Raw genomic sequence first — 12,175 nt, 5'->3', positions numbered from 1 at the left:
CTGCCAGGTGACCCGAATGAGGCCAAGTGGAGTCTCCTCTAAAGAATTAGGGGCTGAAGCACCGAGTTTCTGTTGCTTTTCTCTGTCTGTATCATCAATAAATTCAAGAAGATGGTTATCATCATAAGAATGACAGGACGCAAAAGTCAAGATTCACCTCCTCTTGTTTTTGAGGTAGGGGTTTGTCCCCCTGACGATTTTCTAAGTGGGGGATGTTTGCTTTACAATGTTGTGTTATTTCTGCCGTACACGAAGTGAATCAGCTCTGTGGGCATATATATCCCATCCCCGTTGGACTTTCCCCCACCACTACCCCACCGCACCCCTCTAGGTCATCACAGAGCACCAACCTGAACTCCCTAGGCTGTACAGCGGCTTCTCGCTAGCTGTCTGTTTTACGCACCAGCTCAGGTCTGTTCAGCCACTCAGTCGTGTCCGACTTTGCAACCCCATGGACTGCAGCACACCAGGTTTCCCTGTCCATCAACAACTCCCAAGGCTTACTCAAACTCATGTCCATCAAGTCGGTGATACCATCCAACCATCTCATCCTCTGTTGTCTCCTCCTCCTGCCTTCAATCTTTCCCAGCATCAGAGTCTTTTCCAATGAGACAGTTTTTCACATCAGGTGGCCCAAGTATTGGAGCTTTGGGTTTACACATGGTAGTGTATATATATATGAATCCTCCCCCTACCACCCTCCCAATTCATCCCACCCTCCCCATCCACCACCTATGTCTGTTCTCTATGTCTGTGTCTCTAATCCTGGCCTGGAAATAGGTTCATCTGTACCATTTTTCTAGATTCCACATATATGCATTAATATACAGTATTTGTTTTTCTGACATGCTTCACTCCATATGACAGACTCTAGGTTTATCCACATCGCTCCTTGAGGTTGATTTGTTCAGTGGTTCTGCAGAGTTTGTGAAATCAGTACTCTGCTGATAGTTTCTTTAATTTGAATCAAACTTCCTAAATGTCTGGCTGTTGTAATAGGATATTTAACTAGAACCCTGAACATAAATGTCATGAAATAAACCACTAAAAAGGAGGTGGGCAATACCTCCATCACTATGGTGTTGTGGTAGTTTAGTCACTCAGTCATGTCCAGCTCTTTTTGACCCCGTGGACTGTAGCCTGCCAGGCTCCTCTGTCCATGGGATTATCCCAGCAGGAATACTGGAGTGGGTTGCCATTTCCTCCTCCAGGGGATCTTTTTGACCCTGGGATTGAACCCGTGCATCTCCTGTCTTGAAGGCAGATTCTTTACCGACTGAGCCAGTTGCGTGGCCATAGATGTCACTCAGAATGAGGACTTAGGTTGGGTCATCTCCTCTTGAAACTAGGCAGGTCTGTGGTGTTTGCATAAACAAACAGTTTGGAAAGTTCTGCACTACCAGAGGTCAGCCATTTACCCAGCAATTATGCTGCCGTCAGACTGTAAACACACATTTGCAAATTTCTCTCTAATTGTTCAGAAACCATGTAGGCCTGTTCCTGCAAGGCTGGTTACAGAATGTTAACGGGTTAACTCACCCAACCTCTGCTTTTGAGGCTGGAGCCAGATTTGCACCATTTCAACATTTATGGGCATAAAGCTGCAGATTGAATGTTTTCCTCCGCCAGCTCAGAAAATCAGAATTCAGCAGCAATGGACAATGGCATGGCTGACTAAATGGATTCAGCGTGTGGGCACCATATTTTCAGCTACAACACAGGACCCCCTCTTGTCCCTGATCTGGGGTAGGATGGCTAATACCATAATTAAGGAAAGAAATCTCTGCTAACTCTAAAGTTTGACATATGATGATGCCCGTGTAAGAAGTAGATTTCAAGGCATGTGATTCAGAATATATCTTTTTTACTTCTGATTTGAGTGTTGTGCTTGAAATGAGTGTTTTTCTGCTATCACATTAAGGCAGATAATCTGCCCTGATTGTTGGCCTCTCATATTCTTCAGCTATTTTGGATCATGACTGTCAAACCCCACCAACACCCAAAGTCACCTTGTGCACGTCCCAGGACCCATATGTTAAATGTCAGATCATCTTGAATTCTAATTACTGGCAACACCTCAAGTTTGGGTGAATATCCATCCAACCATTTTCAAGTGTTATGGTGTATTATTCAGGCTGTAGTTCTGCTGTAACAAAGTGACCCCAATTACAGTGACAGAAATGACAGTTTTCTTTTTCTCCCATGTAACAGTCCCAAGGGAATAGCCCAGGATGGCGGGTTGCTCTGCTCCACAGTCTTTCAGAGATCTAAGCTCTTACATCTTTTAGCTCTGACTTTCCTGCGGGAATTGTCTTCATCTGTAAAGTCAAGGCTGGGTTGCAGATAAATCATGGAAAAGGCAATCAAGGGAGTTTGGTTTGTCTCTTAAATTGAAATTGGAGATGACCAGCAAGAGCGATTTCACATCCCATCGGCCTAAATTCAATTTCAGAGCTACATTTAACTGTACTGGAACTTAGTCAATGCTGGTTCTGCCTGGGGAGCTATGGACTCAGCTTCAACTCTATAGCCAAGGAGGAGAAGGAGGGTGTGTTCTGATGGCCAGTGAGGAGTTTCTGTCACATGTAACAACAGAGAGAGAGAGGCTACCTCTTACAAATAAGATCAATGCCACATGGTCATACATTCACCAAATATTTTTAAAATGTTGATTTTATTTATTTGGTTGTGCTGGGTCTTAGTTGCAGCATACAGGATCTAGTTCTTTGCTCAGGGATTGAACTTGGGCCTTCCTGCTTTGGGAGCTCAGAGTCTTAGCCCCTGGACCACCTTTCTTATACATGTAAGAAAAGGATTGTTACACATATTCGGGGTGAAACTATGCAATAGTATAAACACATTCTTCTACTTTTGAAAGACTTGCTTTTTCAGGCAGTAGAAGGCAACTGGGGAAAAGGTAAGGTTTTTTACCTTCAAGCTGCAGTAAAAATATTCGCACCTGTCAAATTCCAACAGTTGGTGGAATCCTTGTTCTGCGGCTGAGCCCACACAAACACTGGTCAGAGAATCATTTGGGTGTTGGTCTCATAAATCATAACTTGCTCACAGCATGTTTCTGAGGCTTCAGGAAGGACTCTTCAGAGGGTGGTATCAAATCGCTGAGATTAAAGTCAACCTCAAAGGAGGGTTTTTGCCCCAGAATCACTAAGGCGGTGAACACGGCACATCTTGCAGTCAGTCCCCGGATGTGGTACGTTGCGCCGTCCTCAGGGTCCGTGTACTCAAAGCAGTGAACAATCACGTGACGACCGCAGCGTGTCAGGTGACTCTGATGGTAAACACGGGGACGCAGGAAGTACTCCAGAGGCACCAGGAACACGTTCCTAACTTCCTCCGGGTTAGGTCTGGCCTCAAAGTTGGGGTCTATAAATCCTACAACCGGCGTTATCCACATATCCTTCTGAAAGCAGAACACGGAAGACACAAACGGAGATGTGAGAGATACTGTTTCAAAACAACAACAAAGTATGTCTTTGTTTAGCACGCTACTTCTGCATAAACTAAGCTCACAGGCCAAAGCAGTCCGTTACGTAAAACTTCCTCTATAAGTAAACTTTATGTCCCTTAAATGGAGGTCTGGGCTTCCCTGGCTCAGTGGTAAAGAATCTGCCTGCCAATGCAGATTGGAGACAGGAGACCTGGGTTCGATCCCTGGGTCGAGAAGATACCCTGGAGAAGGAAATGGCAACCTACTCCAGTATTCCTGCCTGGAGAATCTCATGGACAGAGGAGCCTAGGAGGCTCGTTGGCGGGGAGATTTCTATTTATAATCACCACTGTTCTGAAATGAATGCAGGGTGCTGTTACGTGAAAGATTCTACCTGGAGTCTTGCGGGGGAAGCCTGGGGTTTAGTGTAGGAGCTGATGAGGGCGGCATGACCTTGAATGAGAAAGTGAGACGGATCGGGGAATTGCTGAGAGAAAGTGAGTGGGGACATCCAGGGAGACATTGTGGGGCTGGCTCCTACAGAAGGACCAGCAGGCCTGTGGGAGGTCTTGAGGGAGGGCAGCTAAACCGTGCTGAAGAGCAGTGATGACTCAGCCTGTTAACCGAATTAGCGACCAAGTCAACATCACGACCAGGAGCGGAGGAGGGGAGCAGGGCTCCAGACATCCGTAAGGTTTCGAGAGCTGCCCCGAGGCCCTGACCCAGCAGGAGTCCTCACTGTGCTCGGCCCCCTGAAGGCTCAGCCTCTTCTGTCACAAGGTCCCCCCAGGGCAGCCACTGAGATGAAGGCTCAGATGCCACGGATGTCTTAAGGAAGAGCTCGGGGACAAAGGGGTGAGGGCAGGAGCAGGGAAGACAGACAGGTCGGGGGAAAGCCAGGCAGGGATGCTGCGGGGAGCTCCGGGGTATAAGGTACCTCGGGCTGTCCCAGGAGATGATGAGGGGGCTGGGCTTTCACGCCTGGCCGGGAGTAAATTAAGACAGTGCTGACTAAAGGGGGGGGGGGGGGGGGCGGCTCCAGGAGCCTGAGGGCATGAGTACTCGGAGAGAACTGTAGAGAGAAAGAGAGAGAGAGAGAGAGAGAGAGAGAGTGTGTGAGTGTGTGTGTGTGTGTGTGTGTGTGTGTGTGTGTGTGTGTGAAACACAACCTAAGAGGACTGTTACCGCATATATACAGAATCTGGAAAAATGGCACTGATGAACCTCTGTGCAGGAAGGGGATGGAGACGCAGACATAGAGAACAGACTTGTGGACACAGCGGGGCCAGGAGAGGGTGGGACAACTGCAGAAAGCAGCATCGCCGTATGTACACTCCCGTGTGTCAGACAGACAGCTGGCGAGGAGCTGCTGTGTAACACATGGAGGCCAGCCTGGCGCCCTGCGGGGGCCTAGAGGGGTGGCACAGGGGAAGGGAGGGACGCTCCAGAGGGAGGTGATATATGTATAATTACGGCTGATTTGCGTTGTTGTATGGCAGAAACCCACACAACACTGTAAAGCAAATTTCCTCCAATTAAGAAATAAATTAAAAAAAAAAGAAAGCATCTGGACAGAGCCTGCAGTGTCGCTTAGCGTGCATCCGTGGCTGCTCTCTCCATTCAAAGCCCATGTGGGCCCCTCGTCTAGAATCCGTCCGCCTCCCCCAGGTTCTTCATAACAACCTGCTCCTGAAGAAGCTTTACTAATAGAAACTGGATCAGAAAAAAACTTGCCCATGGTCACACCCAGCTGCCACTTGGCAGAAGCCAGGATTCTACCCCAGGCTTGCTGCCCACACGCTGGAGTCCTGCGCTGAAGTTCTATCAAAATGCTGGTCACCGAATCTCCGAGCTAGCACACCAGCAAGTGGCTCAGAGACCACGGGGTGGCTCAGACCCTGCAGAGGTCTCAGGGCCACGCCTGTTAGGCAGGTGCCTGGGCAGGAACTTTGCACGGCCAGTGCCAGCCCTTGAACTGGCATGTCAGAGTCTAAGGAAATTAGTGTGTGTGGGGGGGGAAGAATCAAAGCCTCAAAGGGAGATCATGGTTTAAGACTGAATGTTCTAGATGGGGAATCAGGTACGCGCAACAGGGTTCAAGCTTAGCAAAGTAAGAGAGACTGTGGAAACTTGTGGATGAAGCAGCAACTCTGCATATCCCGTGTCTAAAATCACAGATGTCTGAACTGGCAGGAAAAAAAGGTGGTATGTGGCAGACATCCTGCTGCTACTGCTAAGTCACTTAAGTTGTGTCCAACTTTGTGTGACCCCATCCCTGGGATTCTCCAGGCTAGAACACTGGAGTGGGTTGCCATTTCCTTCTCCAATGCATAAAAGTGAAAAGTGAAAGTGAAGTCGCTCAGTCATGTCTGACTCTTCCTGACCCCATGGACTGCAGCCTACCAGGCTCCTCCATCCATGGGATTTTCCAGTAAGAGTACTGGAGTCGGGTGCCATTGCCTTCTCCGGCAGACATCCTAGGGCCCATAAAAGGCTGGATTTTGCCCATTTGCTGAGTTGAAATCCCACAGAGACTGGCTTCTGCTCTGGACATAGGACGAGCCAGGCTTTAGGGCTCCTGGAAGAAGCTTCAGACTATTAGGAAGAGCCTCAGAGTTAGGACACACCACTAAAATGTTATAGGACTCGGGCCTTTGCGAAGTGAAGAAAAGGATGGAGACGCAGCTAAGGGCCATGCGCAGAGAAAAAGGAGAACTGTCCCTCGGGGCCACTGCAGAGAGAAGCTCACACGTGTGTGATACAGTGACACGAATGAAGGTTGGCTGGGGGCTGGAAGGCCTGGGAGGGTTAACACTGGGCGTGGGGAAAAGCCACTGACACCCCAAAACATCTCCAGGCATTGCCCTGTGTTCCCCGATAGAGAAAATTACCCCCAGTCAAGAATTAGAATTCTGACTCAATTAGATTAGGCTTCTAGGCATTAGACAAATGGCATTTTTGAACCATATTTAAGAGATTTGCAAAGTCCAAAAAACAAAACGACCTGCACTGGCACTTCTAAATACAGTACATTCTTCTTGAAAGCCTTTATTCATTCTAATTTCTCGGTGGTGTGACTGGCATTATATCAGGAGCAGGTCATTTGAACACGTAAACACCTGTAAGGACTGTTGTATGCGATCCCCTTACAGGTGAACTCAGTGGCTCTGGGGACGCTGGAAATGGACTTACTCTCATTTTGGGAACTTATAACCATTATGTGTTTTGTCAAGAGAGTCCTAAAATAAATCTCTAAGATGTCCTGGGAGATTTGCAGCTATCCCCTGGAAAGGACTCCCGTTAGAAAACACAGAAGAGGAAGTAACTGACACATGTCTTGTCCTAATCCCGTGTTACTCTTCTCTCTGTCTCATTTCTTTCTCACCGAGGGCACATTTATGGAATGGCCTTTACCTTCTTCCAAGCTAAATCTCCTGGGAGTGGTGACCTCTCTATTCTTAAAATGGACTCAATTAAGACAGATGTCAGCATCATTGATCTTCACAAAGGGCTATCTGGCTTTCTAATTTTTAAGCATCAGTGGAATTCTTCCTTTGACATAAAAATTCACATGAAAGCACAATACTATTTTTTTAAAAATTATAGCTATTCAGATAGGCGATGAGTGAAATTCACCTCTGGGGTATTATTCTTCTCCCAAGCCCATAACCTTAGCTTAACCAGGAGAATATTATCTGATAAACTCCAATTGAGGAGCATGCAAGAACACACCTGACCTGTGCACCTCACAAGTGTCAAGGCCAGGAGAACAAGGGCAGTCTAAGAGACTGGCACAGATCAGAGAGTGAGCAGACGCGGCACCACACTCAACACGGCGGCCTGCGTGAGATCCCGGACAGAAAGGAGGACGTCAGCAGAAAAACTAGTAAAAGACAAGTAAAGCGTGGGGTTCAGGGATGGTAAAATACTGACACTCATTTCTTAGTTGTCACCAACATACCACAGTGATGTCCAACGTCAGCAACAGGGGGACCCGAGCATGGCTACGTGAGAACTCTCTGTGAAATCAGTAACCATTCTAAAATTACAAGTATATATGAAAAATTTCATACCAGTAAAATAATTGTTATGCAACTTTAAGTTTACCTTATTTACTCCTTTTGCCCTCCTCCAGGGGATCTTCCCAACGTGGGTTCGACCCCCGGGTTGGGAAGATCCCCTGGAGGAGGGCATGGCAACCCACTCCAGTATTCTTGCCTGTAGAACCCCACAGACAGAGGAGCCTGGCGGAGCCACAGTCCATGGGGTCACCAAGAATCTGACACGACTGAAGTCCCTTAGCATGGCACGCCACTCCTTCTACAGTCAGTCAGTATAACAGTGAGAGTGTTGCGATCAGCTCATATGAAATAAGGTCCAGTTCTATCAGTCCCAGGACCCCTTCTGTTGTTATGTTTGTTTGTATATACTATCAAATCCTGCTTCAAACAGAAACGCAGTTACAAATAGTGACGTTTCTAAACAGCTTCCCTAGATCTCAGGATATTGCTCAATTTACGTGATATGGAGAAGCCTGGTTCCATGGTATGTGCAAAAATGAGTACCTTCAGTGGCCTCCAAGGGGCTAAAATCTGGTATGTGGCATGCCCAAGTCTGTGTTTTTTTTTCAAGAGAATTCTCAAAAATAAACCCATCTGGAGAAAAATGAATGTGAACTGAATGTCAGTGAAAGAACACTGAGGCATCGACAGGGTTCCACAGCATCCAGCCTGAAAACCGCTGATCAGCCCTTTCATTTCTGGATGGGGAAGGAGGGGCCCAGACAGGAAGTGGGGCTTGCGCAAGGCCTCTTAGCCCAGCAGGGGCAAAGTCCGCACGTGAGCCAGTCTCTTGACTCTGTACCGCATGCTTGAGAGGACCGTGTTTAGCCAAACGTGGGATCCTGAAGATAGTGTATCTACTGCGAGCTCACGCAAGTCTAAGCAAGCCAGTTCCCTCCAAGCCTTACATCAAACGGCAGGGGCATCAGGCAGCAGACCACCTCCACTTGATGAGGATGTAGCCCTACTTCCTCCTGGGCTTCCCGGAGAGCCGTGGCCACGTCGTCTGCGTCCGTAGGTTCACACTTACCTCCAGGAAAGCAGACCTCTCCGGGTGACCTTCTCAGCTGGATATGGAAGGAACAGAGCCACCATGTGGGATTCCAAGTTTGGTACCACTCACCCATTCAACAAGTATGTGCTGAATTTCTGTCTTGTGCCAGAGACCATTCCCATACTTGTGGCAACAAGTAGGGAATAAGACCAAAAAGAAAAGTTTTTCTTTTTTTTAACTTGAGTCCTTTAAAAAAATTGAACTAGGAGAACTACCCTCACCTCTGATTTTTCTCACCTTGCCCTCCAAAGATACCATACACACACACACACACACAGAGAGATTTACACTGATGGAGAAAAAAGGCAGAACTAAAGGATAATGAAAAGGGCAGTGTTTTGAATGGATAACCTTTATCGAGTGCTTACCATGGTCTGGGCACAATGCTTCAGATGAATTTCTTGTCAATGAGTCTCAACAGTTCTATAAGCAACTATTTTTTAAAACTGAGATGAAATGTTATTCCTTAAAAAACTTAAAAAGTATATATTTTCAAATTGAAGTGTAGTTGATTTACAATGTTGTGTTAGTTTCTGGTATACAGCAAAGTGATTCAGATACACACATACATACACTATACCTGGGGTGGGATTAATCCAAAACAGTGGCTCTTGGTGGGGGCAGTCTTACCCTCCGCCTCCCTGCCAAGAGAGTAGGCGATATCTGGAGACATATGTGGTTGTCACAAAGTGCATGTGTTGTCTGTGTGTGTTACTGGCTTCTAGTGGATAGAGGCCAGGGATGTTGTTAAACATCCCATAATGCTCGGGGTAACTCCCACAACAAAGAATTATCCAACCCGAATGGCAACGGCTGGATAAGAAACCCTGGCATAAAAGTATTTTAAATTACTTGCTAGCTCAATTGCTTATTTTACTTTCCAAAACTTCTCTGTAAAAAGCCACATGATTCTGTGGCTTCACGTACCCCTTGAACATCACAACTCTGAAAGTCCAATTGAGATTTTGGAACCCCAAATTGTGTGCCAGTGACCACATTTTCAAACATCCTCCTGAGACCTTAAGGTCAGGAACCTTTTCATCACTTACCTTCTCTGACCGGAGGGTGAACAACAGGTAAAGTTTCCCATCTTTAGGCAACAATGGTAAAAGGATCGAACATCTGTTAGATGAACAGTGAGAATACTCGGTCCCAAAGTCATGCTTTTTTAAGCGGGCCTTAGCGTCATCTATCAAGCTGTTTCTAAAATGGAAACAAACCACAGTTTAGTAACAAGAGTTATGATAAAAAGCTCCTAAACTGGATGATGTTTCTGCTTTGATATATGTCCTGGTATTTAGCATTTCTAGTCTCAGTGTACTTTTTAATAATACGACAGCAATAATAATACCCAAATCATGTGACTTTTGATAAGATAAAATGAGGCAAAAATTACTAAGAACCCAGTTTAATACCTGAGTTCACTTTAAAATCTAAATTAATTTTGAATGATGGTAAAATATTCTTTCAATGATGCAATAGTTTCAGTGTTGAAACCCACAGTAATATTCAGGAAGACAGATTTGCAGAGCAAGTTCATTGTTACAGAGGTTACACCATTGTAAGGTTAAAGGCTTTCTCTTAACCTGGCCCTTATGTCACATTATCAAACCCTTGACTTCAAATACCTTATAACAGTGGTTCCCAAACTTATGCAGTGACAGAATCACCCACAGGGCATGTTACAACATAGACTGCTGGGTCCACCTGTGACTTACTAAAATGCAAGAATTTAGACTTTAACCACACATTGTTCTCTGAATCCATAACTATGGGTTAAGGCAGTTTTGCGTAAGGCAAGAGCAGGTGTTTAAGTGAGCCAGACTGGTTTCAAAGTGTTAGGACTGACTTCTCTAAGCCCCCCTTTCCTGATGTGTGACATGTTGAGGATGTTTGTAAGGATTAAATGATACAGTTCTGTGGCTGCCATTTAAATGTCTCAGTCCTTAGATGCATAATTGCTTGCCAGATGTCTGCTATTTCTTGCCTCTTTCTAGGAGGTAGGATGCTCAATAATGTAGTTAGGAAACTGCTGTGGGTGTTGAAAATGCCCAAATGGCCTGAAAAGAGTCACAGGAATGCTGGCACTGGAGGGGACTCCAGAGCACATGCTAGTGCACATAGGCCGGTGCTCAGAAAAGGAAACTGGAATTTCCGACCAGGAATGTGAGGGACTGCTTAAAAGTGTGGCGCCCAGAACTGACCAGAGGGACCAGCAGAAGCAATAGTCTGCAAAACCGTCCGCATAAGGAGCTGGTGCTTGGAGTAATCGCCAGGTAAACACCGACATTAGCAGCCACACCCATTCTGAGCATGGACTCATCTCACCTTCTTTCCATGCTTTTCTCGTTAAGGTGAAAACACGATCACGTTCCAGGCTCAGAAAGTTTGCGTAACTGAGGCTGGAAGTAGCCCTGGGACCTTGAACCGGGCGCTGCCCGGAGCGTGCTCGCTATCCGACGGCTGAGGCTCGGCGAGCGAAAGAGGGAAGCCCTCGGGGGCTGTGCGCCTCCCAAGTGTGCAAACCTGGCTCTGTCTTTGGCGGGGGAAGGCGCGAAGGCCCCGGGGACCTTGCGAGCTGCCAAATGGAGTGAGCGTCGGGAGCGTGGGCCTCCGGAAGGCGGGCAGGTAGCCAGAACAACAAGTAGCCAGAAGGCCCCGGCCACCCCATGGCCCGCAACCTGTCCGGCCGCGCAGTGATCAAGGCCGCGTCAGGCCCGGCTCGGGGTGCCAGGGGTCGGGGACGCCTTACCCGACTGGTTCCTGGGGAGGGCCGGGTCGCGACATCGTCCCGGGGAAAGTTTGCTTCCTGACAGCAACGCCTTCCAGGGAACTCTGCCGGACGGGCCTGCGCAAAGCAGCTCCGGGCCTGGGGCGGGGAGAGAGGCGGGGCCCAGGGCTGGGGGCGGGGCCTGGCTTAGGACGCAGGCGGGACCGAGAGCCGCAGGCTGAAGATAGGGGCGGAGCGGGGCTAGTGGGGTGGGGCGAGGTGTGGGGCGGGGCTAGTAGGGCTTAAGGCCCCGCCTTCCTGGTCGCGCAGAGCTTCTTCCTGCTTTCCCTCAAAGGCTAAAGGAAGAATTCTGAAATTGACAATTGTTGAAAAAGGGGAAAGGGGGAGAATGCAGTGCTGGTGACGAGAGAATTCTAACATTTCGTACTCACCGTTGCTAGGAGGTCTAGTTGGCTCAATTTTTTGAACAGCAGTCCACACATGTTTACCCAGCACCTACTTTGTGCTGGATGCAGCCCACGACGGTGAGTGAACAGGCGACACGGGGCTTACAGTCAAATAGGAGTGAGGGAGACAGAACTCAGACCATTACCTAGATGAAACCCTTAGTCCCTGGGAAGCATGTGAGGGAGAAGCAAATCAGAGGAGGCTTCCCAGACAGACAGGTATCCGAGCTGACCTAGAAAACTGCTGTTCCTGAAGTGTGGTCCTGGGAGAAGCCACAACCGTCCACATCAGCAGCATCTGTGTGCTGTTAAAAACAGGTAGACTCTTGGGTCCCATCTAGGAGATGCTGGATCAGAAGCTGGGGGTAGAGCACAGTGAGCTGTATTGTAAGGGAGTTCTATTGCTCTGAGAGGGAGAAGGGCAGGGGGAGAGTT

The 12,175-nt window shown here is 47.8% G+C and overlaps 1 protein-coding gene across 3 annotated transcripts; it reads right to left on the bottom strand.

Moving 5' to 3' along the window:
• Positions 1-2,166: 2,166 nt before the first annotated feature.
• NUDT7 (nudix hydrolase 7) lies at positions 2,167-11,443 on the bottom strand. Of its 3 annotated transcripts, none has more exons than XM_065925064.1 (4): positions 11,316-11,443; positions 9,613-9,766; positions 8,418-8,576; positions 2,167-3,421 (listed from the first exon to the last, which is right to left on the bottom strand). In XM_065925064.1, the coding sequence occupies exons 1-4, from the start codon at positions 11,348-11,350 to the stop codon at positions 3,053-3,055; spliced, it is 717 nt and encodes a 238-aa protein (XP_065781136.1). In that variant the 5' UTR covers positions 11,351-11,443; the 3' UTR covers positions 2,167-3,052. The 3 variants fall into 3 exon arrangements, with proteins under 3 accessions (XP_065781136.1, XP_065781137.1, XP_065781138.1); XM_065925065.1 differs by having other exon boundaries at positions 10,892-11,419; XM_065925066.1 differs by lacking the exon at positions 8,418-8,576.
• Positions 11,444-12,175: the final 732 nt, after the last annotated feature.

The sequence above is a fragment of the Muntiacus reevesi genome, chromosome 2 (assembly GCF_963930625.1).
Source record: "Muntiacus reevesi chromosome 2, mMunRee1.1, whole genome shotgun sequence".
NCBI classification, from domain to species: domain Eukaryota; kingdom Metazoa; phylum Chordata; class Mammalia; order Artiodactyla; family Cervidae; genus Muntiacus; species Muntiacus reevesi.
Note: the sequence above shows the minus strand (reverse complement) of the source record. Positions and strands in the feature narration are given on the sequence as shown.

Excerpts from the sequence above, each read along its gene's own strand:
- NUDT7 (XM_065925064.1), bottom strand. The coding sequence starts at position 11,350 with ATGTCGCGACCCGGCCCTCCCCAGGAACCAGTCGG. Across the intron at positions 9,767-11,315 it reads CCTCCCCAGGAACCAGTCGG|AAACAGCTTGATAGATGACG; the intron begins GTAAGGCGTCCC and ends TTTCCATTTTAG. Across the intron at positions 3,422-8,417 it reads TGATGCCCCTGCCGTTTGAT|AAGGATATGTGGATAACGCC; the intron begins GTAAGGCTTGGA and ends TTCTGCTTTCAG.